This window comes from Myotis nattereri, assembly GCF_964212035.1.
Source record: "Myotis nattereri genome assembly, chromosome: 14".
NCBI classification, from domain to species: domain Eukaryota; kingdom Metazoa; phylum Chordata; class Mammalia; order Chiroptera; family Vespertilionidae; genus Myotis; species Myotis nattereri.
This window is the reverse complement of record NC_138089.1, coordinates 60,894,542-60,920,158: the sequence shown is the minus strand read 5'-3', so window position 1 is coordinate 60,920,158 and position 25,617 is coordinate 60,894,542. Positions and strand designations below refer to the sequence as shown.

General features: G+C 61.0%; 3 protein-coding genes across 6 annotated transcripts; 2 read left to right on the top strand and 1 right to left on the bottom strand.

The window, feature by feature from the left end:
- Positions 1-248: 248 nt before the first annotated feature.
- Positions 249-7,810, bottom strand: CCDC51 (coiled-coil domain containing 51). 3 transcript variants are annotated; one of them, XM_081105521.1, is made up of 4 exons: positions 7,739-7,790; positions 3,708-4,027; positions 2,149-2,313; positions 249-1,654 (listed from the first exon to the last, which is right to left on the bottom strand). In XM_081105521.1, the coding sequence occupies exons 2-4, from the start codon at positions 4,017-4,019 to the stop codon at positions 929-931; spliced, it is 1,203 nt and encodes a 400-aa protein (XP_080961647.1). In that variant the 5' UTR covers positions 4,020-4,027; positions 7,739-7,790; the 3' UTR covers positions 249-928. The 3 variants fall into 3 exon arrangements, with proteins under 3 accessions (XP_080961647.1, XP_080961646.1, XP_080961648.1); XM_081105520.1 differs by lacking the exon at positions 7,739-7,790 and adding an exon at positions 4,446-5,394; XM_081105522.1 differs by lacking the exon at positions 3,708-4,027 and having other exon boundaries at positions 7,739-7,810.
- Positions 7,811-7,860: 50 nt separating this feature from the next.
- TMA7 (translation machinery associated 7 homolog) lies at positions 7,861-10,014 on the top strand. The gene is made up of 4 exons (XM_081106629.1): positions 7,861-7,941; positions 8,025-8,080; positions 8,179-8,266; positions 9,654-10,014. The coding sequence occupies exons 1-4, from the start codon at positions 7,926-7,928 to the stop codon at positions 9,686-9,688; spliced, it is 195 nt and encodes a 64-aa protein (XP_080962755.1). The 5' UTR covers positions 7,861-7,925; the 3' UTR covers positions 9,689-10,014.
- A 2,459-nt stretch (positions 10,015-12,473) lies between these two features.
- On the top strand, positions 12,474-25,616 carry ATRIP (ATR interacting protein; the record flags this gene model as incomplete). Of its 2 annotated transcripts, none has more annotated exons than XR_013996786.1 (13): positions 12,474-12,720; positions 14,954-15,084; positions 15,752-15,922; positions 17,304-17,422; positions 18,918-19,075; positions 20,439-20,534; positions 20,855-20,984; positions 21,164-21,826; positions 24,021-24,157; positions 24,249-24,340; positions 24,612-24,766; positions 24,916-25,168; positions 25,486-25,615. XR_013996786.1 is itself a non-coding variant. In XM_081106028.1 (13 exons), the coding sequence occupies 13 exons, from the start codon at positions 12,474-12,476 to the stop codon at positions 25,551-25,553; spliced, it is 2,346 nt and encodes a 781-aa protein (XP_080962154.1). In that variant the 3' UTR covers positions 25,554-25,616. The 2 variants fall into 2 exon arrangements, 1 of the variants encoding a protein (XP_080962154.1); XM_081106028.1 differs by having other exon boundaries at positions 24,686-24,766; positions 25,486-25,616.
- Between the last annotated feature and the right edge of the window lies 1 nt (position 25,617).

The window sequence follows — 25,617 nt, the reverse complement described above, 5'->3', positions numbered from 1 at the left end:
CCCACCGTGGCAGAGGAAGTGATCCAGAGAGGGGCAGTAACCATGGTTACCAACGGTGGGCAGCAGATGAGGCTCCACTCACTGAACGGCCAGGCTACCTGACACGGGCAGCTGGGCAGGCAGAGGGCAGGCCAGGAAACCCAAAATGAAGGCCCAGACCTCAAGGGTAAACCCATCAGAACATCCCGAACCAAGGAGACCATGAGACAAGAGGAGCTGAAGGGGGAGAGTAATTCCAGACCAGCCCTCAAGTCTTTTGTTGTTTTATTTTTTAAATAGTTTTAATTTTTTAAAATGTTTTTTAAATTGTTATTACAGATATCTCCCACCCCCCTCCCTTAACCCCCGTCCTCAACCCCCCAGGTCTTCACTACCCTAGTGCCTGTGTCCGTGGGCTATGCACATCCTGTATAATAAAAGGGTAATATGCAAATTGATCAAATGGTGGAACGACCAGTTGCTATGATGTGCACTGACCACCAGGGGCATCCGCTCCTGCATTGAGCGTCTGCCCCCTGGTGGTCAGTGCACTCCCACAGGGGGAGCGCTGCGAGAGGGCACAGGCTGGGCTGAGGGACCACCCCCTCCACAGTGCACGAATGTTGTGCACCAGGCCTCTAATAAGTATATAAGTTCTTTGCAAACCCTCGAGTCTTGAATCTCAACTTTCAAAAAGTAAAACTCAGTTGATATAAATTACTTTAAATAACATAAACGCAAAGACATGTTAATGAGATGTTAGCACAAAGTTTTCATAATTAATATAGATGAGCACTGCCCAAGAAGGAAAATGTGTCCGTCTGCCAGGCACCACACAGATGGTACCCGGCTCAGGCTGAGGTGGCGTGTGTCCCCCAAGATTCACTTCCCCACCAGGACCCTCTACTGCATCCACACCAGCCAGCCGAGGCCCTCGGAGCCGGTCGGGCTAGCTGGCCCTGAACAGCATGTAGAGCATTGGCATGGTGGCCACGATCGTCAGGCAGGTGACCAGCGTGCTGTAGATGGTGTTCCTGTTGACCTGGGCTTCCAGCCGCTGCTCCATGTCCGGCAGCACCAAGACCAGGCCCCCTGGCTCCAGTGCAGAGCCAGGCAGAGCCGGGTCGGCGGCCTTCGCAAGCTGCACCACCCCGGCCACTTGGCCAAAAGTCTTCTCCAGGCGGTCGAGCTGCTCTCGCAAACCCTCCAGACAGGAATGGACCTGCCGGGAGTGGCTGAGCTGCTCTCTCAGGGCGGCTGAGAGGACGTCTGCGTCACTGTCCCGGGCGGGGGTCCCTGCCTGGGCCCCAGAGCTCGGCCCCGGCTCAGCCTGGACCAGGCCCCTCAGGTCCGCTATGAGGTCGTGCAGGTCCTGGTGCTGGAGGGAGTAGCTGGATGCCTGTTCCCGAATGGCCTCCTGGAGGCTCACGGGCCCCTTCTGGGCCTCCAGCAGCAAGGCCTTCAGCTCCTGCAGCCGCACGCGGTTCACGTAGGTGGAGCCGGCCACGCCGATCAGGGCCCCCAGGACCGACCCGATGAGGGACCAGTTCTTGGTCCTCTCGGCCCGCGTGCGCTCCTTCTCGTGGCTCTCCCGCACGGCCGCCGAGAAGAGGGAGAACTTCTCTCGCTCGGAGTCTTCGGCCCGCAGGTAGGCTGTGCGCAGCCTCTTCTCCTCCTGCGGAAGCGCAGCTGGTTACACAGCGGCGACGTGCAACCGGGCCCCCCGCCACAGCTGCCAGCAGGTTCCCACGGTCACCCCGAGGCTCAGCCTGTGCCCGGCACAGATGACATGCCAACGAATGCCGGCAGCGTGAGCCTGGTGTGGGGGAGCAAAGGAGTCGGGGTGGCCGAGCGGCCGCACTATCCTCCGACCCGAGCCATCTTGGCGTTTGCCAGACGAGGAATGTGCCTACCAGAGGGGAGTGTCTGGCACCCTCTGGTGCCCCTCCTTGGCAATCTGGGGCCAGAGCACGTGCCCGGCACGTCCACCCAGTGCTCTGGGAGGACGTGGGCGATGGGCTGAGCAAGCCTGGGGCCCTGTCCCTCCAAGGAGCTTCTGGTTTACTCCTGCCCAGGCCTGACCATCAGACCAGCCGGGACTCCCACCTGGCCCCTCCCTGGCCTGCCCGCTGGGCCCTGCCCAGGTGAGGAGGGCTCCCCGGGGCCTACCTGCAGCATGCGGTGCTCCAGGGTGGCCAGCTCCAGGTACTGGCTGTCCTCCTTGGAGATGCGGTCCAGGCGGTCCCTCACCTCCTTCAGCTTGGCCTGCTGCACCTCCACCTGCTCCTGAGCCTCGCGGACAAGGCCTCGAGCCACCATGAACACCTTCTCGGCCTGCGGGGAGAACAGGAAGCTGCCGGCCTCTTCTCTCCGCACCCACACGCCCGGCTCATTCCCAACCATATGGGCTGGGGGGCGGGGTGTGGGAAGGGCAGGAAGGCTGAGCCTCAGAAACAGAATCCTGGCTCAGCCAGGCACCCCCAAAGGGCAGCCCTGTGCCCTCGTCAGAACCAGCGGGTTTACCCACTCACGTGGGAACACGCGCCCGAGGACCTGGGAAACAGCCGAGAATGCGCACGGCCTGCGGTGCCAAGCCAGCGACTGGAGTCGGACAAACCCCGGAAGGAAACTGTTCTGAGCACGTCGCGGCGATGGGAGAATCTTGCTTCCTATCACAGTGTTTTATGAAGTATCGTACTCTCAAAAGGTATCCGCTTGTGAGAACGTTTAATAAATGACTTCCAAATGCAGCGGGTGTTTAACTTTAACGCCTGCCTTTAACATTTATGTAAAACGCTTTTTGTACGCGTTCAATAGAAACTCTCCTGGCCACTGGGTAACGCTAGCAATGAAACTACTGGTCCGCAACGTTAAGACGTTCTGTGCGTCACCGTACTGACACCTCACAACAGCGCCAGGAGAGGCACTGCTCAGCCAGGGTCATGGCCTCCAAGGGGAGGGACAGCACTGGGCCTCAGAACCTCCTGCGGGCCCAGGCCAGTGTGGCTCAGTGGATAGAGCGTCTGCCTGCAGACCAAAGGGTCCTGGGTTCGATTCCAGTCAAGGGCACGTACCTCGTTGCAGGCTTCTCCCCGGCCTGGGCCCTGGTCGGGGCTCATGCAGGAGGCAACCAGTCGATACGTGTCTCTCACATGGATGTTTCTGTCTTTCCCTCTCTCTTCCACTCTCCCTAAAAATCAATGAAAAATATCCTCGGGTGAGGATTTAAAAAAAAACACAAAAAACAAAAAACCCTCCAGCGGAAGCCCACGTAACCCCCTCGCGGTGCTGGTCTGCAGGGGCAGGGGCAGGGGCAGGGGCAGAATGTGTTTCCGCCGCCACAAAGGACTTGACAATCATGGGCAGCGCTTCCCCCCTCACGGTACGAAGTTCCCCAAGGCCTCCGCCTCCACAGGGAGGCTCCATTCCACGCGGTGAGAGCTGGGACAGGGCGCAGTCACCCTGCAGGCAACTCGCATCACCCCACGCAGCCCAGGAGGGAAGTACCGCTGCCTGCCCGACGACCTCGTGGCCAGGCCACTGGTCAGCAGCTTGGCTCCAGGAGCAGCGTAGCCAGCCGCCCGGAGGGCGCCCCAATCTCCCCATCCACCCCCCGCGAGCGGAATTCGTTCAGGAAAAGGCCAGCCTGGATGTGGCTGGCGACCTGTCCGGCAGGAGCCACCGGCCGCTTCCCGGGTCAGAGGACGCCCTCCCCCCGGCCTCCTCACCTCCGCCACGTTCCCCTGGGCCTCTCGGACCTCGTTGAGCCCCACAAACTCCTCGTATCTCTCCCACCAGGCGGTGGCCTTGGCGGCGGCGCGCTGCTGAAGGCGGTGCCCCAGGGCCCGGCCCTGCACCGCCAGGCGCTGGGGCAGCCGCAGGGCCTCCTCCTCAGGCCTGTCCTCTCGGGGCTGCCGGGCGCCCGGGCTGCACAGCGTCCTGGTCACCAGGAAGTCCCTTCCCAGGAGGCCTCTCCGCACCAGCGCGGGGGGCACGCCCACGGCGTACTGCATGGCAGGCACGGTGCTGCACCCCGACATCGGGAGATCTGCGGGGGGACACAGACGGGTCAGCTCCCGCTGAGGAAGGCTGGCCACTCAGGTGGCGAGGCCTCGGGTCAGCTCTGAACCGACCCGCTGCCATTAAAGGGTCCGAACCGAGCGCCACTCTGCGGGGCCTGGAGGTGGCGGCAGCGCCAGGACGGCGGCCCCAGGGAAGCCACACGTAGGGAACCAGGCCCCCACCCCCTCCACACCAGCCCCCGCTGCACCCACCGCCCAGGGCTCTGCTACGACTCAGATTAGAACGCTGGGCCTAGGTTTCTGACGTCGAAGAAAATGGCCAAATCTGAGTTGTGTCCACGCTGACAAAGCCCCACAAACGCCCTAAGAAACTGAGACCTGAGGGGCTTCGGGGCAGGTTCCCGTAGCGACCATCAACCTCCCAGACGCCCCGGAGGTGCTCACAGCGAGGACCCAGCCTGTCCCAGCAGCGGACGGACGGACGGACGGACGGGCCGAGGTTCCCAGCAGACGGATGGACGGACAGGGTGAGGTTCCCAGCAGCGGACAGACGGATGGACGGCCGAGGTTCCCAGCAGCCTGTCCGCCCGCCCTCCATGCCCACACGCTCCAGGGCGCAGGCTCCCTTTCACTTGTCCCAGGAGCTGCTCCCCCCTCTCCAGCCGCAGCCACGGCCACAGCTCAGCTCCTGGGGCCCCTGCCTTTCCAGCCTCACTCTGATGTGTGGGGCCCCACCTACTTCTTCCACCCGAGGGAGCAGCACAGGCTGGGCGTCTCCACTATCCCGTCAGGCCTGGCCGAGCCCCAGAGCAGCTGTGACAGAGGAACCCCCCTGCCCAGGAGAGGGCAGCCCTGGGCGGGCAGCACCCTCCTCTGGCCAAACCCCTCCACCACCCCCAAGTCCGGACTCAGAGTGACACCTGGTGGCCAACGGCAGAGGACGCTGGACAGGGAGACACTGGAGGCGCTGCAGGTCCGAGAGGGGCTTCCTGATGCGGGTGACCTGGGCACAGGGGGCTGAGCCGCAGCCCCGCCGCAGGGTGGGGACTCAGCCCCTGGACAGCGTGGCCGGGCCGAGAGCGCGAAGGGGGCCTCCCCGGGGCAGTGGTTCCGAGCTGGTGCTGCCCTGAACCCGAGTCCCAGCGCTCAGGCCCACGGGAGCACATGCCATCCACACCCCAGGGGTCTGGCAGGCCACCCAGGCCTCACGCAGTGCCCACCGCACACCGGCTGTGACCCCGCAGCCACCCTGCGGGCGAGCCCCTTCTTAGGCAGCCTGCAGCCCTGCCCAGCCCAGCCCAGCGCGGCCCAGCCCAGCGCGGGGCGCTCTCCTAAGCGGCGCTCAGCAGAGGGCGTCTGGGGCTGTCGCTCCCTCCTCACCCCCTTCTCCCCCGAAGGCTCCACCACTTCTTCCCCCACACCTGCAGCTTCCAGCACCCTCTTCCGGAAACCACGCCCCCTCTCCGCTCCCTCCGGCCTCCCTCGCCTTCTCTCCGGGCTCTTCCTCCACCAGCAGGAAGCAGCCCGGCCCCGGCCCCAGGAGGACACCCGTCCCTGGCAGAGATGGCAGCTACAGCCTCCTCCTAAGCCTGGCTTCCTGCCCTGCCCGCACAGCTGCTCTGCACAGGGCGGCCAGAGGCTAAGTCCTACGCCAGGTCCGTCCCTCAGTTCCCGACTCCCGGGCACGAGCCCCAGCCCTGCGGTGGCCAGCACGCCCTCGCCCTCGTCCTCTTCCTCCTCTCCGTCCCGCCCTCCGCTCAGCCAGCCCACCAGCTAAGCACGGCCACCTGTGCCTGCCATTCCTCCACCCGGCCCGTCGGCTCACCCTGATTTCCGTGTCTTTGCTCAGGTATCACCTGTTGGCAAGGCCTTCCTCTAACCTCCCTCTGCCCACCTTGCCCGCTTTATTTCTCCGTCAGACACACGTGGCCTTTTAAGTGCTACCTAAGCCCTCCCTCGAGAGGAGCTCGGTGACATCGGACTGCTCGTCCCTCCAGGCTTGCCTTTCCCACAGCCTTCTCCGTCTCCATCTCTCCATCGATGGAAACCCCTACGTCCAAATTAGGCCAACAACCTCTCATCCTCCGGACTCGGCTTCCTCTCCCACCTCCCGTCCAGCCCACCAGCCCTCGCCGCTTCCTTCCCAAATCCAGCGTCCCTCTTCCTCTTGCCCCAGCCCTGCCCCCACTCGTCCCAATGGCCCGGGCCATCCCGGGGGCCTCTGGACAGGCCTCCCTGCTTCTGCTCTGGCCCCTACAGTCTCCTGCCGACAGAGCTGTGGTCCTTTCAGAACATGTCTCTTCTGCTCAAACCCTGCGACGGCTCCCCCTTTCTCTCAGGCCAGAAGCCAACCCTCCCCATGGCCTGCAGGGCACACCTGCTCTCGGGCTTCCTGGCCTCATCTCCCTCCAGTCTCTCCTCTGCTGCGATCACAAGGACCCCGCCCCCCCCCCCCCAGCTTTATTGAGATACTAGACTCAGCCGTGGGCAAACTACGGCCCGCGGGCCGGATCCGGCCCGTTCGGCTGTTCTATCCGGCCCGCGGAGCCGGAAGAACGGAGGGTTCTCTTGCTCTCCCCTCCGCTCCTTCACCAGCAGCAGCGTTAACATGGCAACATCGGAAACACGGCCGCAGCTCCTTCTTCTGAGTCCAGTTTAAGAACCCATTGTGGCCCTCGAGTCAAAAAGTTTGCCCACCCCTGTGAGGCTTGGTGCATGAATTCGTGCACAGGTGAGGTCCAGCCGGCCTGCCCCATGGGGGTCAATGGGGGCCACGGGGGCCAGTGTGTGGAGGGGGGGGGGGCACAGGAGGTTGGCCAGCTGACCCTGCCCCCAATTGGAGTGGGCGGGGCCAATCGGGGGCTGGGCCTGCCAGGGGAGGGGGGGAGGCCGCGGGAGGTTGGGGGGGCCGATGGAGATCGAGCCGGTTGGCCTTGGCAGTGCACATCATAGCAACTGGTCATTCCAGTCACTTGGTTTTTATACATATAGATAATTGCCATGTACCGCTGTGTAAGTGGCAGGTGTGCAATGCCATGATGTGATACACACACAAACTGCTAAATGTTTGCCACAATAAGGTTCCCTAAGCGTCCTTCAACGCACACCATTGCGGTGCGTGGCCTTCTTGGTGCGGCTGGAGCACACCGGCCTCTCCCCCTGGGGCCTCCGCACCAGCTTTCAGTATCTGTGCCGCGAGCTCCCCGCCCTTCCCAAGGCCTGCTCAACCTCACTGCCACCCCCACCCCCCGGCATTCCTACCCACTGCCTCTGCTTTACTTTTCTCCAGGGACGTGTCACCCGACCCGCGACAGGTATTTCTCGTGTTTGCTGGGCTTCCGGTCCGTCTGTCACCCCAGGACGTCGGCTCTGCCAGGGCAGGCGCTGTTCCGTCCACGGCTGCGTCCCCGGGGCCTAGAGCACTCTCTGCTCGTAGCACACACTCAGCACAAACACGATTTGCAAAAAGCCGCCACCCGGGCTATATGATAAACCCCGATCCCCTCGGGGGACCGGGTGGTCTACCCCCTCCGCCGCCTCCCTCGCCTCCCCAAGCCTCGCGGCGCCTCCCTCGGTCCACAAACGCGCCAAGCTCCGAGGTCTTCGCACAAGCCCTTCCCTCGACCTGCAGGGCTTCCCTTCCCGCGCACGGCCCGGGGCTGGCGCCTTCCGGTGAAGCACCCCTCCCGGCGCCGGACCGCCCCGGCCGGCGGGACCCCCAGTGCCACCCCGCGTACCTGGCCTGCCTAGAGCCGGAGCCGCAAACCCAGAGGAGCGCCTGCGCCCGCCTTCAGCGGGCCGCTTCCGGCAGCGGGCACACGACTTCCTGTTTGGGAGCCAATCAGCGGGCCCGGTGGAGGCGCAGGGGCGGGGCCGGGGGCTCCGCTTCCGGTGGCAGGGTCTGGGGCCGGGGCGGCAGGCACCATGTCCGGCCGCGAAGGTGAGTGTGCGGGTTTGGCGGGGCGGAACGGGACGGGACCCGGCGACGCGGGGCCCGGGTGAGCGTGCGCGTGTCGCCCGCAGGTGGCAAGAAGAAGCCCCTGAAGCAGCCCAAGAAGCAGGCCAAGGAGATGGACGAGGTGAGCGCGGGGCGTGGGCGGCGCGGAGGGGTGGGGGCCCGCGGGGTGGGAGCCCGCCGGTTCGGGACCCGCCGGGACGGAACTCGCTCGCCCCCCAGGAGGACAAGGCGTTCAAGCAGAGGCAGAAGGAGGAGCAGAAGAAGCTCGAGGAGCTGAAAGCGAAGGCGGCGGGGAAGGGCCCCCTGGGTAAGTGAGGGCCCGGCGGAGCGGAGCCGGACGCCGGTCCCGAGCACCGGCCGGAGGGCGGGCGCAGCAGGCCCTGTCCTGCCCCCGCGGTGAGCGGCGAGGTCGCGGGGCTCGGTGCCCGCCGGGGCCAGGCGTGGCGTGGCCGCAGCAGGCAGCCCGGCCTTCCCTGGTGACACGCAGAGGCGCCGTGCAGATCGCCCACGGAACGCACGCCGCTGAGTTTCCGAGTAGCCCGCAGCCTCTTGCCCCGAGTCGTGTTCTCGGCTCGGGACTCGCTGCCCCTGGTCGACGGTAGTGCGTGCTGGGCGTCCCGGTCCGCCGACGTCGGGGTGAGCCTGGACTGAAATGCCAAGCACAGGCCGGGCTGTTGCTCCACATGCTTTCAGCCGGCCCCTCCGCTCTGCCCCTTTCAGACCGAGATGCGTCAGGCCCAGCAGCCCCATGTTCTCTGTGCCGCTGCAGTGCTGTCTGCGCTCGCCCATGGGGGCTGCTTCCCCCGCGGGGTCTGTGCCCAGCCGGGGCAGTGAGCCTCCTGGGGCAGTAGAGGCTGGAAGGGCTTCTCCCGTGGGTTTCATTGTTAGCCACATCGCACTGAGCGTCCTTTTTGAATGCTGTGATGGGGTGTCCTTTTTTATTTTTTAATATATGTACATTTTTACTGATTTCAGAGAGGAAGGGAGAGGGAGAAAGAGATAGAAACATCAATAATGAGAGAAAGTCATGGATCGGCTGCCTCCTGCTCACCCCACACTGGGGATTGAGCCTGCAACCCGGGCCTGTGCCCTGAATGGGAATGGAGCCATGACCTCCTGGTTCATAGATGGACGCTCAACCACTGAGCCACGGGGCTGTGCACATCATGTAACTTTTTAAAAGTTTAGTTTGTCACAATAGGATCTTCATTCCTATATTGGGGATACTTAATTCTACAACTGTTTCCTAAATTACCTGTTTGCCACAGCTGTAGTCATTTGTAAATAGGGAAAAATAAGATACTGGATCACAATGTAGAAGGTAGTGTGGTATGATGTAACAGTTAGGGATATAGATTTGGAAGTCAGACTACCCGCTGGCATCCTGGCTTCATCACATCCCAGTTTGTAACGTTGAGTAACACCTGACACTAAGACTTCAGTGTCTGTACAGTGGGTTGCTAGGAGACTGTACTCAGTGAGCCAGTCTGCATGAAGCACACCGCACGATGTAGCTCCAGGCCAGTCACAGCCCTTCCTGCCTCATCCTCACCCTACTTCCCCCGGAGTAGGTAACATGGGGAAGCCCCGTACATGCTTGTGTCAAAGAGAACGCCCACTGTGAGAGCAGAGCCTTGCTAGGGTTCCTACCAGAACTGTGTTCTCCCCTAACTGACACTTTTTTCCTTTTGCAGCCACAGGTGGAATTAAGAAATCTGGCAAAAAGTGAACTGTTCCTGTGCCTGGGGCAGTGGTGGTCCTTAGCTCCATTCCTGTTTTAACATCAGGATTCCCTGTCATCACATCTCTTGCCACCTGTAGCTAAAATGAAGTGTTGTCTTGGAGGCTGTGGTACATTTAAGAATAAACTTTTATAAAAAAAGTTAATGATAATGATAATCATGCATTGGCTCATCTCTTCAGTTCTTCTCATTCTGCCATTTCAACCGTAGCTGTGTGGTCAGAGTAAACCCAGCTCAGAGTCCTGTCGAAGTGTGTTTTTCAAGATGTTCTGTACCACCTGGAATTAAACCAACTCGCTTGAAATGGCTGTCATTTCTGTGTGGTTGTACATACGAAAGAATACGTGACGTTAGTGGGAGAGTTTGTATTTTGGAAAGAAAGGCCACCCTCTGTGTTAGGACATCCACGTTGCCTTTTGACGGGGATGCTCAACTGTTCGTGTAGAGACTGCTACGTGCAGGCTGGGCCTGTGTCTGCAAACAGTTCCTGCTGTCAAGGAACTTCTCCAGGAGGGAGCAGGACAGCACATGACATGCGCCATGAAGGGAAGCAAACGAAGAGATTCCTGGAGTCTAAGAAGCAAGCTTACTCCCAGGTCCCCGGGTCCCCGGATCCCCGGGCCCGCATTCCCACTAGGGCTTTAGGAAGGGCCGCCCTGGGTTCCAGGGTCTAACACCCCACATTCAGTCCGTCAGGAAAGTTAAATCGGACCCTTCATATTTCTCCCAAGAACCATCCCCAACCCTAACACCCTCACCTGGGTTATTGCAGTCACCTTCCTGCCCGACCCTGTTTCCCTCCCGTCAGGACCCAGAGCCACCTTGCTGAGCTGTTACCTGGTGTCTCCTGGGCTCGAACTCTTCAGCAGCTTCTTCGAGCAAAAGCCAGAGTCTCCGCAATGACAGTGAAGCCCTAAGGACCCGGACACCAGCTCCTCCTCCTCACCCTGATCCGTCTGAGCCTCTGGCCTATGTTCCAAGCAAGTGGCCTATATGCCTCACCTTGTCGCCGGCGCCTCCCTGCCTGTCACTCTTGTAGCTCCTGGAGGCCCTTAGGTGGCCCGCTCTTCCTGGCCACTAGAGTGGAGGCCCAGTGTTTCATTTTTCTCCGGACATTTGTTGACTCCTGACAGGAGCTTCACTCCAGGAGGTAGTTCCTGGAGGACAGGCCACCCATAATGTGTGCTCAATGCGTATGTACTGAGGCAGTTCAGAGGCACAAGTCTGAATTTCCCCTCCGGGACCCGACACAGCGATGGGAATAATGCTAAGCTCCTCTCAGATGTGTCCACAGGGTCTCCCCAGCCCTTGACTCAGCGGTTAGAGCGTCGGCCTGCAGACAGGGTCCCGGGTTTGATTCCTGGTCGAGGGTACACACCTCCATCCTGAGGGGAGGGGGAGGCCACCCATCCATGTTATCTTTCGCACACAGATGTTCCTCTCTCCCTCCCACTCTCTCTAAAAAAAAAATCAATGGGGGGAAATGTCCCCAGGTGAGGATCAAAAAACAAACCCCAAAAGGTCTAGAAATGGTCAGATTTTGCTAGGGCAAAACTGGAAAAGGTTTTGATAAACTGAACCCTGTTTTATGACTAAAGTGCTTGGTGCTAACAGAAAAGGGGGAGAGCCTGCTGGGTCCTCCTGGGAAGCCGCGGGCCACCGGCACCGTCCTGGGGCTCGGGGCCGGGGCTCTCCCTGTGGGGCCTGGCCAGCCGGCACCCAGCCCTCCCCAGAGCCAGCGCCGCAGTGTCCCAGGCGGAACCTAATCCCTCCCGGAACCGAGTGCGCTCCTGCCTCTGCACATCGCCAGCAGTTACGACTTCAGCCTCCGGTGTCCCGTCCGGGCAGCTGAGGGAAAGGACCAATGACCTCAAACTCCAAACGCAGGTATTCGAGACCCGCTAGGCCTTCCACTTGCCGCCTTCACGGGCATTCCCAGGCGACGCCCGGCACTGAGCGCGCAAGGCTGAGAGCACTGCCCGCTCCTCTCCAACACCCAGCGCCTGCGGGCCGTCCTGCACATGCTGCTGCCGAGAAAGCCTGCCGGCCAGTGCTCTGTATGCCAGCGCCTGGGGGGCCAGGGCCGCCGCGACTCCCCGAGCCTCTCGCGTCTGTACGGCCGGCACGTGGGTGAAGACACCCAGGCGCTCCGCGGACAGAATGGGTGCCGGTACCTGCCGAGGACTTGGCTCCCACCCCCAACACAGGCACCTGCAACACATGCAGGACTCGAACATAACTGCTCCCAACGGCTCCGTCTATTCGCTTCCCCGCCGGACCCCACCCCGAGGGAACCTCCGGGTCTGCGAGAGGTGGTCCCGGTGGTCCCGGTGGATCGGGCGGTGAAGCGAGGTGGCGGGACGAACCGCGCCGGAGGCGGCCTCGATTGACGTGCGCACGTGAGCGTCCCGCGAGACCCTGAGCCTGACCGTGCGCCGCAGGCAGCACCCGCGCGGGGGCTCGGCGCCCAGGACGCACCCCGGGCCGCCGGACCGGCGCAGGGCCGGGTCTCAGGGCCGGGTCTCAGGCCCGCAGAGCAGCGGCCGCGGGGGCGGGGGGCGGGGGGCGGGCACTGGGCGGGGCGGGGCGCGCGCGACGTGCGTCATTTCTCCGCGCCCGCCCGCCGGCAGCCGATTGGCTCGCGGGAGGGGGCGTGGCCTCGGCGGCGGGGGCGGCAGGCGGCGCGCGGCGGTTGGTCCCCCTGCGGCCTCGCGGCGACCCGGCGGCTCTGCGCCTCGGGGAGCGGGCGGCGGGCGACGGGCGGCGGGCGGGATGGCGGGAGCCCCCGCGCCGGGCAGCAGGCGGCGGGGCGGGCCCCTGGCGCCCGGCCTCGGCCCGGCGCCCAGCAGCAGGCAGCCCCCGAGCAAGCGGGCGCGGAGCTTCCCGTCGGCGGCAGCCCCGGACCCCGAGGACCCGTTCGGCCTTCACGGGGACTTCACGGCGGACGACCTGGAGGAGCTGGACATCCTGGCGTCGCAGGCCCTGAGCCAGTGCCCGCCCGCGGCTCGGGGCGCGTCCGGTGAGTGCGCCGGGTCCCCTTCCCCCCCCGGAGGCGACGCGGCCCTGGGCCCGGCACCCTCGCCGCCCTTCGCTTCTTTCAAGGCTGGGAGTTGCTCGCCCCGGCTGGGGGGCTCCGTGGACGGAGCGTCGGCCCGCAGGCGGGTCCAGGGCTCGGTTCCGGTCAGGGCACACGCGGGGTTGCGGGCTCAATCCCCAGGAGGGGGCGTGTAGGTGGCAGCCGATCCTTGATCCTCTCTCATCATTTATGTTTCTGTCCCCTCCCTTCCTCCCTGAAATCAATAAAAAAAATTTTAAATAAAATCTAGGAACTGCTTGATGTAAGCAGCAGTCGTGTCCCCAAAGCTCCCTTGATTCTGGGGGGAGACATGGGTCAGGAATGTCACACACCGATTTGAAACGCAGGAAACTAGGTTAACAAGTAACTAGTTTCTGAAGCTCTTCGTTCTAGCAGGTCCCTGGGATACGCTCCCTCCACCGTCAGAACCGGCGCCTCCGCCTGAAGACCCATTCCTGCGGGAGGCTTGAGGTGGCATGGAGGCCACTGCCCCCGTTCAGCTGCGTGAGCATAAGGGCCTGGCAGAGGCAGGAGATAAGAGAGACTTGCTCCTTTATAAACCAGTAGTTGAGCTAGGAGCCCACCCTTAGGGGCTGCAGCTCACTGAGCAAGGAGCAAAAGACAAAAGCCCCTCCATCATGGAGCTCACATGCTATCTAGCTGGGGACGAATGAAGTCTTGGGCTCCCAGAAAGAGAACATCTGTCTTTTTTTTTTTTTGTCTTTTTTTAAAAAAAATATATTTTATTGATTCTTTACAGAGAGGAAGGGAGAGAGATAGTTAGAAGCATCGATGGGAAAGAAACATCGATCAGCTGCCTCCTGCACACTCCCCACCGGGGATGTGCCCGCAACCAAGGCACACGCCTCCGACCGGAATCGAACCTGCGACCCTTCAGTCCACAGGCCGACGCTCTATCCACCGAGCCAAACCGGTCAGGGCGAGAACGTCTTTCTTTTAAATACATATGTTTTATTGATTTCAGAGAGGGAGAGAGAGAGAAACCTCAGTGATGGGAGAGAATCATGGATCGGCCACCTCCTGCACAGCCCCTACTGGGGGTCAATCCCAAAACCTGGGCACGTGCCCTTGACCGGAATCGAACCCGGGGACCCTTCAGTCCTCAGGCCGACGCTCTATCCACTGAGCCCAGCCGGCCAGGGCGAGAGAGAAAGGTTTTGAGGGCACCTGGCGTCTCTTGGGTGTCTCGCAGGCATCTTCAGTTCCACAGTCATTTCCTGGGGACCCAGTCCTCCAGCATCTCCAGCCTGGCACCTGGCAAAACAGACGTTCAGAAAACACTGGCCGGTGACCAGATGCTCTGCACCGTGGTGACTAGCACCGCTGCCTCTCAGCTGGCACAAGGCAACGCTCCCTTTCCGTGGCCTCACACCTAATTCCCTCCCAACTCCTGTACCTTCACCTCCTTAATGCACCTCTGGAATCCGACCTCTTTGCATTATCTCTGCCATCTTCCTGATCTAAGGTACCACCGCCCTCCCCTGGACAACAGTCTAGGTCCTCTAGGATGTTGTCTTCCCAGTTCCAATCTGACTCCCTACAGGTCAGACTTCACAGCACAGCCAGCGTGATCTGTTCCACACGCAGACGGGCTGCGTCTCACACTGATGCGCGTGAACACCCCTCCCGCGGTTTCCAGTGGGAAGACCAGAGCCCTTCCCATGGCCTGACAGGCCCAGCGCGGTCTGTCCCTTTCCCACGTCCTCCTCGGGTTCAGCCACACTGACCTTCCTTTGTTCCTTGAGTTCTCCCTGCTTCTTTGCGACACAGAGACTGGGCATTGCTCTCCTCATGTCCTGTGAGCTCCACGGGCACCAGGACAGTCGCTTTGCTCAGCACCCCATTGTGAGCAGGGACTGACCCAGGCCTGCCATACTGTAGCTGCTCAGGGCGGTTGCGTCACTGATCATTGAGTTCTGACCCGCGAGATCTTCACAGCGCCTTTCAGCCTTTAGATGAGACTTAACATTGTGGGGGTGATGGGGGAGGGTGGCGGCATCTGTTAGTTCATAGGGATCATTTCTGAGTTTGAGTCATTCCTAGGTTGGAAAATATCTGTATCTCATACTAGATCTTTCTCTACTTTGCTTTCGAGAGTGATTCTTTCCAGCATTGTCTGGCAGAAGTGGGACAATGTGGGAACTGTTTCTTACAGGTGTTCATAGCGCCCCCAGATCAGGTGGGGTGTCCAAAAGTCCTGCAGGGAGAAACAGAGAGAGTGCTGCAGTCCAGGATAATTTTGAAATAGAGTTACTTCAGGCCCAATACAAAGAACTTAAAGAGAAGGTAAGTGACTTCATCTTTGGTTTCTGCAGCTAATCCGTCACTTGTGCATGCATGGTGCAGTGACATATAAAAGGGTTTTTTTTAAATATATAAAAGTTTTAAAATGAGTTCAGAAGTCACCCCATAAATGGGGGAAGGCTGGGAAAAGAAAGCCAGATCATTGAGGCCGAAAGAGACTCAATCCTGAGATTCCTAACAGACCAGGCAAGAAAGGAAACTATACACCAGACCCCCCCGAGATGCAGGCTTCTTGTAGCACAGACAGTGCACAGCAGGTGTCACCTAAGGGACACACATGGTAGTGGTAGCTGTTCTCAGTAGCAGTTTTGCCAAAAAAGCAGATATCCTTCCTGAGACCAACCTGGTCCCTTGGGAACCAGGACGTGATGTGGAATCTTAGTTCTGTGAAGTGTGAGGCTCACTGGGTTCCCAGCGTCTGCATGCGTGAGGGACGTGTGTGTGTGAGCCGCCTTGCTGGGCATCAGCCAGTCAGTGAGCAGGCCGAGCCAACCCCAGTGGCGTCTGGGGGGGCAGGTACTGTGAGCACTCACTGGTCTGTGGGACCCGTTTCACGCGCGCTTTCTCCACCTCCCAGCCGCGTGTGGACGTAAGTGCATGTGTAATTTTCCTTGACAAACTTTTCACAAGGTCGGTTTGGCATTTCCAGATGAAGGCAATGGAAGAAGAAGTTCTCATTAAAAACGGAGAAATTAAAGTTTTGCGGGACTCACTGCATCAGACGGAATCCGTTTTGGAGGAACAGAGAAGATCGCATTTCCTGCTGGAGCAGGAGAAAGCGCAGGCACTGAGCGACAGGGAGAAGGAGTTCTCCAAAAAGGTGACCCGCGCTTTTGTGTTTTCGTTTCGGACCCCAGCTCGGCCGCTCGCTGGGTTCCTTTAGAAGCAGCGGCCAGAGTTCCTGTGAAACTTCAGGAAGATGCCAGCAGTTCTGTGTTCAGTACTTTCCGTCACCAGTGAATGCGGGTCCTGTTCTCCAGGCTCTGCGCGTGGCGAAGGGCGTAGATGCACTGCTCTGCTGTGGTAGTTGGTCCTGGCAGGAAGAAACCACTAGCTTAGGCTCCAGAAGCAGGTTGAACGAGGGGAACTCAGCCGATCTAGTTGCTCCAAGAGGAAAGGGGTCGACGTCCCGCTAAGTCTGGGGGAAGTGGTGTGCGGGCCCGAGGGGCTCAAGCCTGGCCAGGCCCATCCTGAACCGCTGCTGCAGCCAGGCTCCGTCCTCAGGGTGCAGGGTGCTCTCTGCAAGCACCTGGGCTCACAGCGCCTGGCTCCTCCTCAAGCTGTAAAATTCTGGGGAAGCTTTAACATTTAAGCTCTGTCTGACCTGAGCCAGGCGCCTGTCCCTGAACCAGTCACTGTCACCACAGAGGCAGTGGCTGTCCTTCAGATCACATGGTCAGAGGTGGGGGTGCCTGCTTCTCAGGAGGGGTGCTGTTCTGCAAAGAAGAAGAGTAGGTGTCCAGTGGATGCCACCCTGCCCCTCGGCACTTCCAGAGCCATCACTTCACTCAGCAAACTTAGCAAACTTGACAGCAGCAACAGCACCAACAGCAGTGGCTGCCTTTCCATCTACATGATTAAGAGCAAGGGCTTAGCAGTCAGACCAACCAGCGTTAGAGTCCAGCTTCATGACACCAGTGGTGACCTCGGCAGTGCCCTGAGCTCTGGGCCGCACATCCCTCATCTGTCCAGGAAGTGACCTGGAGGGTCGGTGAGACCAGACGTTCTGCACTGGCTGCCTGGAGCGAGCCTGGCACGGAGTGTGCTCGGGAGGGACAGCGGCTATGGTGGCTGCAGGCCCTGAGGCTAGAGCAGCAGGTCTCGGCACACGCATGGGTTTTAGTGAAACTTCCAGGTGCTCTGCCCTGACTTCCCAGAAGGCCTGGGATTGTGCGCCACCTTCACTGAAAGGTCACATGGGCTGTGAGATAGGGCCCTTGTCAAGCCCTGTGCTGGGCATGTGGCCGGCATTATTTGATCCCCACCATGAAGACGGTTGTTTCTGGCAGACGGTGCAGTCTCCCAGAGAGAAGGCTGAGCCCGATGCTGCAGGGCATCACGTCAGCAGGCTTTCACCCTTTTTTTTTTTTAGCACATTTTTGTTCTCATCCTCACTGCTGATCCCCTTTAGCTGGGGATCTGGAAGCCGGTGGTATCTGCATGTGATGTACATGTGACGAAGTATGTTTCTTCCCTTCCAGCTCCAGTCGCTGCAGTCCGAACTCCAGTTTAAAGATGCGGAGATGAATGAATTAAGGACAAAGCTTCAGTGCAGTGAACGAACACATAAGCCAGCTGTTCCCTCCGTGTCCCACGGCAGGTGAGGGTGGTGCGTGTGTCGGAGGAGGTCTGAGGACAGTGTCAGGCTAGTCCTGCAGGCGGTTAGACTCTGCACGTGGCCCTGGGTCCTCTTTGCTGAAGGCTCAGAGGTGGTTTGGATGAGGCTGGGATGGTTGGGGGCGTTAACAGCATCAAACCCCACACTCTAGACCTGCTTCCGTGTGTAGGACTTGGTAACACACCCCTCGGGCTGGAAGAGGCCAGCGAGGTCATCTCCAAACTTCTGGGGTCGTCAGTCTTCACTTGGGTGTCGTTTGTGTTAAATAACTGATTTTGCCCCAAGCATCCGTGGGGCATTTCCCTCACTCGCTGCCCCGGGGCCTTTGTCCAGCAGCCCCGCTCTTGCTGCAGGTGTGATGAGCTTGTTGGTGGCCTGTGTCCGCTCCCTGCCTGCCAGGAAGGCGGGACAGTGTCGGTGTCAGCCTTGAAATTTGCATAGTGCGGCTCGGGCGCCTTTTCTGGTGGTGAGCGTCTGCAGCCTTGGCCCTTCATGGGCCGGGTGTGCAGTTGCATCTTGCCTTGTAGTCCAGGTAAGAGGAGAGCGGAGGGGACCGGTCCGCGCCCTTCACACAGAAGGGCCTTGGCTGACACCATCAGAGGGTGAGACGGCCTCGAACACAGAGACCATGGCACTGAGGAGCCGGCTCCCTTTCAAGCTGCAGGACACAACACACCATTTTTCTTAATTTAAAAATTTTTAAATCATTTTTTACTTCTCAGTTACAGTTGACATTCAATATTATATTAGTTTCAGGTGACAACACACCTTCTAATTGACCCTCTTTCTACTGAAAATCTTTGACTTTAGTCCCTATTTAAAAAGTGGTCATCCCACATGAAAACATGTTTTGATAGAATTATGGCCAATATTTTGGGGGATTAGAATAATATGGAAATAAATGAAATTTTTTTTCAAGACTTTGGATTAAAATGCCTTGAGTTTTTTTCTGCTTTGCGTGTTTATTGCTGCACTGCCAAGTCTTACTACGTTTCTTTCTTTTTATTTGTTGGGGAAGCGTTGGCTGGTCACAGTGTGTACGTTTCAGGTGTGCAGCTTCCTGACACACACCTGTCTGCTCCACTGCGCTCACCACCCGGACTCAGGCCTCCATCACCTTCCGTGTGGCCCCTTTACCCTCCGTGTCCTCGCCCACCCCACCCTCTGGCGACCACCATGATGTCTGCCTATGAGTTTGTTTGTTGTTTGTTCATTTGTTGTTTTCTGTCCCACATGTGAGTGAAATCATGGTTCTCGTCCTTTTCTGTCTTCGTTCACTTAGCATCCCTGTGTGTAATGGCAGCGGCTCCTCTTTCTTTATGAAAATGCCTCTGCGGTTACGTGCCGACCTGACACAGTGACAGACGTGTGCAGACAGAGCACATGAAAAGCTCTAAGCCTGTTAGAATGTATAACCAGGTATTTGAAGTGTTTTTAGCAGAATCATTACTTTGCATTCATAGTTAACTTTTTCTAGTCCTAGGAAAAGCCCTTCTGTGGTTCTAAAGCCAGAAGCGTGTTCTCCACAATTTGGAAAACCATCTTTCCCTACAAAGGAGTCTTTTAATGCTAACATGTCCTTTCCCCACCCCCGCCACCCAGAGCCAGGGTGCAAGTCGCTGGCGGGCCGAGAGGGTAAGTCAGTCTGTCCGTTGCCTATTGCTGTGTAACCGACCACCCAAACTTGTGGCTTAAAACGAGTCTTTATTGTCTCCTGGTCTCTGTGGGCCAGCAGTTCTGACAGGGCCCATGGCGATGGTTTGTCTCTGCAGGGGCTAGAACAGGGGTGGGCAAACTTTTTGACTCGAGGGCCACAATGGGTTGTTAAACTGGACCGGAGGGCCGGAACAAAAGCATGGATGGAGTGTTTGTGTGAACTAATATAAATTCAAAGTAAACATCATTACATAAAAGGGTACGGTCTTTTTTTTTTTAGTTTTATTTATTTCAAACGGGCCGAATCCGGCCCGCGGGCCGTAGTTTGCCCACAGCTGGGCTAGAACCCCAGCAGGCGTGTCTAGGGCTCAGTCACGGGGCTGGCAATGGAATTCCTCTCTGCTGTGGGCGCCTCCACAGGCTCTGTGGCTGATCTCATCACCTGGTGACTGGCTTTCACTAGACCTAGCAAACCCAGAGAGAGGGGGGGAGCCCAGGGGGGAGGGCGCCCGGTGGGGGCTGTCCTACTTGTGGCCTCGCTGCGGGAGCCGTAGCGGCGCTTCTGCACGTCCTGTTTGTTGGAAGCACATCGCTGAGTCGGCCACGTGAAGGGGAAGGAAGCTCGGGCGCACCTTTGAAGGGAACGGTGCCAAAGTGCTGGCAGGCGCATTTTAGAACCCCTGGCAGCATCAGAACCTGCCAGAAACACAGCTCGTAGCAGGGCCCTGTGTTCCCCTCCTGCCCAGCCTCCCTCTTGTTCCGCTCAGGCCGGACCGAGGGACACCCCTGCTGTCCAGAGACCAACAGCCCAGCAGCAGGGGGGCTCCACGGAGACTGCGCTGTGCCAGCTCACCTCACCCTCCGGTGCCTGCCCCGCCCCTGCCGCTCGCAGCCCTTTCCAGCCTCTGGCCGTCGCCCACCTCTGAGAGCCTCAGCCACTCACCCCTGGAGTCCAGGGGCAGCGTGGGGTGGGGGGACGAGCAGGCAGTGGAGCCCACAGCCTGGCCAGGAGGCCCCGTCCACTGCTGACCGGCGTGTGTGATTTGAGCCAGTTGCTCGCCCTCGTGCCTCAGTTGTCCTCTCTGTGAAACAGCTGACGACACCGGAGGGCTGCGGGCAACCAGAGCCCCGTGCAGAGCTCGGGCAGCAGCTGCAGCACCAAGGACAGGAGAGGCCGCTGCTGGGCCGCCGCTCGCCTGCAGGGGGCGAACAGCTGCAGCTCCTTTTCCTTTTCGCATGGCTCCCGCTTGGAGGCACTGTGTTCCAAGCCACTGTGTCTAGCGTTGCTGATAGGCCTGTGCCTTTGTGCTCGAGTTTTGATTCACATTTTATCTGATTCCAGAAAATAAGACCCACAGTCTGGGAGGTGACCCCACAAAGCAAGAAGAGTCCCCAAAAAGTCTTGTTGGCAGCCTGATGCAGAGATCAAACCCTCAAGGTACCAGAACCCTGGCTCCTGCAGGAGGCCTGCTGGCTCCCACTGTGCTCTGCAGGCTGCGCGTCCTCAGCCAGGCCGGGAGGGGCCATGGCTCCTCGCCCGGCAGCTGCGCCCCAGCCAATCCTTCCGAGGGTCCGGGAGGCATGGTTGTGACTCAGCAGAGACTGGAGAATGGCAGGGGCCCCGGCAGGCGTGTCCCAGAGCCCTCCTCACCAGGGGCCCCAGTGGGTTAGTGCACCCAGGGAGCCCTCCGTTTCCTTCCGAGGACACAGAAAGGCCTCCCGTGTGAGCACCTGCGAGCGTCGCCTTGTCTTCTGCAGGTTCCATTTTGATCAGCCTTCTCCTGAAGCAGCCGTTGATCCCGGGGTCACCCCTCGGTCTGTGCCACCTCCTGAGCTGTGGTTCTGAGGCTCCCACCAGCACCCTGCTGCAGCCCCTGGGGCTTGGCAGGTAAGCATGACTCCTACAAAGCTTGTCGAGAAAGAAGTTTCCAGAACTTTCTGGGACTTGGCCAGCCTGGGAGGCCTGTGGCTGGACAGGGCAGCTAGAGAATTTGGGGGGCAAGTTGTCTGGGGCCTTGACCGTATCCCCATCTCACGCTGTGCCTTTCCTTTTGTGTCTGTCGCTAGCGCCGGGGCTGGGATTTCAGGCCTGAGGACCACAGGCTCTCGCGATGGGCCGTTTCCCCTCTCGGCCCTACGAGAAGCACAGAACCTGGCTCTGACGGGACTGAACCTGATCGCCAGGGAGGAGGACTCCTGTGCCAGGGCCTCAGCAGAGGGGGACCCGGGAGCCTTCCCGCTCTGCCCGCTTCCTGGCGCCGTGCACCTGCTCCCCCTGGTGCAGTTCTTCGTGGGCTCACACTGCCAGGCGCTGCAGGACTCCGCAGCAGCCAGGAGGAGCGGCGCTCCGGGGGGCTCGCCCTCCCGCTCCTCCCGCGGGAGCACCGGGGCGGAGGCCAGCGCCGAGGACTCCCTCTGCAGCCTGGAGAGCTGCTGCGTGGCCTCGCTGGGCGTCCTCCAGCACCTGGTGTGCCACAGCGGGGCCGTGGTCCGCCGCCTGCTGTCCGGAGCGGAGGAAGGAAGCCAGAGCCCGCCTCCCCCTGGGGACACCCCCTCAGCCGCGGGGGGCCTTGCCGGGGACCAAGGCCAGCACCCCCTGCTGGAGGCGCTGCTCCGCCTCTTAGCTTTCTCCTCCGCAGCCGCAGGCCACCTTCCAGCCAGCCTCCTCAGCCAGTGCCTTAAGGTGCTGGTGAAATTAGCTGAAAACTCTCCCTTTGAGCTCTTGCCCAGGTACCATGCGCCTGCGAGCGGCTCTCTGCCTTCCCTGACCTGAGGGCTATCCTGTGGCCCTGGGGCTTGGCTCATGTCTTGACTTGTCTGCTGCTCAGTTCTAGGCCTTGTTCAGGGAGTTCTGAAGTGACGGGGGGTGGGACTAGGTAGGGGAGAACCAAGGAGGCGGTTTGTTGGGTTAACGCTGCCGCCGTACAGCAGGTCAGCAAAGACACGCGCTACAAGAGGCCGTTAGCTGCGCTGGAGGAATGTCCTGCCCCCGGATGGGCAGAAGCTGGGCCAAGAGGCCTTTGAACCTGGACATGGATCAGGCGGACCACATGTCACAACCACATCTAAGGGGTCCCCAAGGAAGCAGCAGGTGCAGGGGGTCTGCCCATCACTGCTGTGCCCACCTCGTGCCTGAGCCGCAGGCTGCCTGCTCGGGGGTCTGTGGGCAGGGATGGCACAGTTAACAGCTCACGAGCCCTCTGGTCCTCAGTTCCTAGCGTGGGGGCCCCGAGCCGCATGCCTGGGGGCACCTCACCCCCCCACACACACCCCACCCCCACCCCCCCCCCGCTGCTGCCCGAGACGCCGCTCACACTGGGTGGCTGCTGCCACGTTATCTTCTCCTCCCTGCGCTCAGCTCCTGTGTCTAAGCACTTCAGGTCCTGGTTTCCACCGGACGGTGTTCTGGCCGGTCTGGTCCATCCCTGAGGTGGTGCCCAGGGCTGGCAGGACTGCAGTGCGTGTGGGCAGCTGGTGGGCACAGGGCTCACCCAGCTGCCAGGCAGCCCAGCTCAGGGGCTGGCTGGTGGTCTCGTGTTTGTTAGATGACAACACGAAACCACGTCTTACCATTTCTCTTGATAGACTCCATCCTCCATTCCTCTCAGCTTGTCCGTAGGACAGCAAACCTCAACCCTTGGGCTTCCCACAGCCGGACGGTGCCTCTGCCACCCTCAGCCCGGCCCCCGGCACTCCGTATTGCTGAGTGACCTGGCCTGTGTGGAGGCGGGAAACGGGCCCGAGACCCCAGGGGCAGGGTGCTGGGTGGGTTCCCAGCAGTGCGTCTCCAGCCTTTGCTCTCGGTCACTGACACTGCCTCCCTCTTGGAGCTTCTCTGAATTCCTTCACTTGCAGGCGGAGCCACCACCGCTCCCACTTGATCTTGGTGTAAAAGCCAGGACAGGTGCCACCAGGGAGGGTGCCATGGCTGTCACGCAGTACGCGGTGCTACGGGCTGCGGCCTCATTCAGGGCACCGTGCCCACCAGGCTTGAGGGCACATCACCTCAGGCGCTGGGAGCAGTCGGTCCAGGGCTGCTCCCAGGCACTAGGACGGCCGGCCTTGGGGCGAATAGCGCACCCCACCTCCAGCCGAGCGGCCCGGGTGCTGTCGGCAGGGACACGCTGTTGTACATAAAGACGGGCTTTCTGTGCGCTGGTTTCAGGGCTTTAGTGGACAAGTTAGGGCCACTTCTCACAAGCAGGTTAGAGCCCAGCGTCCTGGCAACAGAACATTCGGCTTCCCCGCCCACCACGCAGGGTTTGCTCTAAGAGTTTGGCGGGAACAGTGAGAGCTTGCGTCCTGGTGCATTCTGGGAATGGCCAACCCCCGATGCTGTGTGCTCAGAGGCTGCGGGTGCGAGGAGGGGGCACGGGAGGACGGCCTCCCCCCCAGGCTGTGCAGGTGGACACAGCAAATGGCTGTCTCGGGACTTGGTTCCTTGGTAACAGCGGTGCCTTGGGCCTGGCACTGGGGAGCCGTGTGCCCAGAGCCCCGCCCCCGCTCACCCCGTACGCACCTTCTCACACCGACAAGGGCAAGGATGGCCCTTGCTCAGGAGCGGGCACGAGACCCAACCAGAGCCCAGTCCACGCCCGTCACTTCTGGAGCCTGGCCAGGCCTGGGTGTGGGCCAGGGCGCTTTCCTCACCCGTGTTCACATCTGCCCCCCACTTGGGAGCTGAGGCCGGGAGGAGCTCGGGCCAGGGAGGCAGCCGCTTCCCGGTGGCACTGAGCGGCAAGGCTGCCTCGGCCACAGCTGCCCAGCGGGGCCGTGCCCACTCGTTCACGTCCAGGAGGTGGTCGGCCGGCCTCTGAGCCAGGCCTGTCTGCACGGCCTGCGTGGGCTTCCTGTTCCCTCGGGCGGGAAGTGGAGGCGAGTTGTGGGGTCGGGTGAGGTGCCAACCTCTGGGCCTGCATTTCAGGTTCCAGTGTGTGTTCCCGCTGCTGCCACGGTGCCTCTGCCCAGACGTCGCCCTGCCCAGCGTGCTGCTGGCGGTGGAGCTCCTGGCCCTCCTGGCAGACCACCAGGCGCTGGCACCTCAGCTCTGCTCCCGCTCGGGTAAGGGGCAGAGGGGGCACAGGGACAGGCTGGGCTCCGGGGGCTCCTGCACTCGTGGGGGCCCCTGAGCGAGAGGTGGACACCTTTCCAGAAGGGTGCCTCCTGCTGCTGCTGTACACGTACATCACCTCCAGGCCCGACGGCGCGGCCACGGACACGCAGTGGCTCCACCTGGAGCAAGAGGTAACGCCACACCCTCCCTGCGAGCCTCGCCCCCTGTCGCTGGGGGAGAAAGTGAACTTGGTCGCAGGTGTATGTGGACACGAACAGGGTAGATGACCACACAGATGGGAGGAGGTGGAGCCCGGGGCCTGGGACTGGGCGGAGGTGCCCGACGGCTGGCCTGGGGCTGGGCTGGGGCTGGAGGCCTGTGGCTGGTGGGGGGACACAGGTGGGGGTCCTGAGCTGGTCTGGGAAGGCCACATCCACCGCGTCCTGGGCCCCATTCATGCAGGCAGCTGTCGCCTCTGAAGCCGGGGAGGCCTCGCTGAGCCCAGGCCTCGTCCGGAACGTCTGCTCTTGCTCTAGGCCGTGTGGCTCCTGGCCAAGCTGGGCGTACAGAGCCCCTTGTCCCCAGTCACTGGCTCCAGCTGCCAGTGCAACACGGAGGTGAGAGCCCAGGCGCGAGGCGGGTCTGTGGGTGGGTGAGCAGCATGTACCAGGACCCCTTCCTGCCCCTCACCCTAGTGCCACCACTCGGGCTGAGCAGGCTGTTGGGGTGCAGGAGCTCCCAGACCTGACCTCGGCCTGCACCCCAGGTGGTCCGGGTGCTCACGGTGGTGCTGCACAGACAGTGGCTGACAGTGCGGAGGGCAGGGGGCGCCCCGAGGACGGCGCAGCAGAGGCGCACGGTGCGGTGTCTGCGGGACGGGGCGCTGCTGCTGCACAGCCTGTCCCAGAAGGACAAGCTCTTCGCCGTGCACTGCGTGGGGGTCCTGCACCAGTACGACCAGGCCGTGCCCGGGATCAGCGCGCTCATCCGCAGTCTCCCCGACGTGACCGACTGCGAAGGTGAGCAGGTGGCGGGAGGGGGACACCCTGAAGTGCAGGCACAAGTCGGGTTTCCTGGCCTGCGGCCCTCCGTCCACAGCCTTGTCCACAGCCTTCGCCAGCACCGGGCTGCCTGTGGCTCCTGTCGGTCGGCCTGACAGAGCCACGGGTTTTCCAGAGACATCCCTGTCTGATTGCCTGGTATCACTTTGCTCCAGTAGCTGAGCAGGAGGCCTGGGCTGGCGGGCGGGTCAGTTCCGGGGAGGGGGAGGGGGAGGGGGGGCGGGCTTCGGCGCTTCCGGCCTCCGCCAGAGCAGAGCCCTCTGGTTTTGGCGCAGAGGCTGCCCTGGATGACCTCTGCGCGGCGGAGCCCGACGCAGACGACCCCGACATGGACTGCGGCTGAGGTCTGAGCATCGCGCCCGCGGCTTCCCGGGCTGATTAAAGCAGTGCTGCCGAGAACTGCCTTT

Excerpts from the sequence above, each read along its gene's own strand:
- TMA7 (XM_081106629.1), top strand. Across the intron at positions 8,081-8,178 it reads AGGCCAAGGAGATGGACGAG|GAGGACAAGGCGTTCAAGCA; the intron begins GTGAGCGCGGGG and ends CTCGCCCCCCAG. Across the intron at positions 8,267-9,653 it reads GGCGGGGAAGGGCCCCCTGG|CCACAGGTGGAATTAAGAAA; the intron begins GTAAGTGAGGGC and ends TTCCTTTTGCAG.
- CCDC51 (XM_081105520.1), bottom strand. The coding sequence starts at position 4,599 with ATGGAGGGCGGGCGGACAGGCTGCTGGGAACCTCGGCCGTCCATCCGT. Across the intron at positions 4,028-4,445 it reads GGACAGGCTGGGTCCTCGCT|ATCTCCCGATGTCGGGGTGC; the intron begins GTGAGCACCTCC and ends GTCCCCCCGCAG. Across the intron at positions 2,314-3,707 it reads CCCAGGGGAACGTGGCGGAG|GCCGAGAAGGTGTTCATGGT; the intron begins GTGAGGAGGCCG and ends TTCTCCCCGCAG.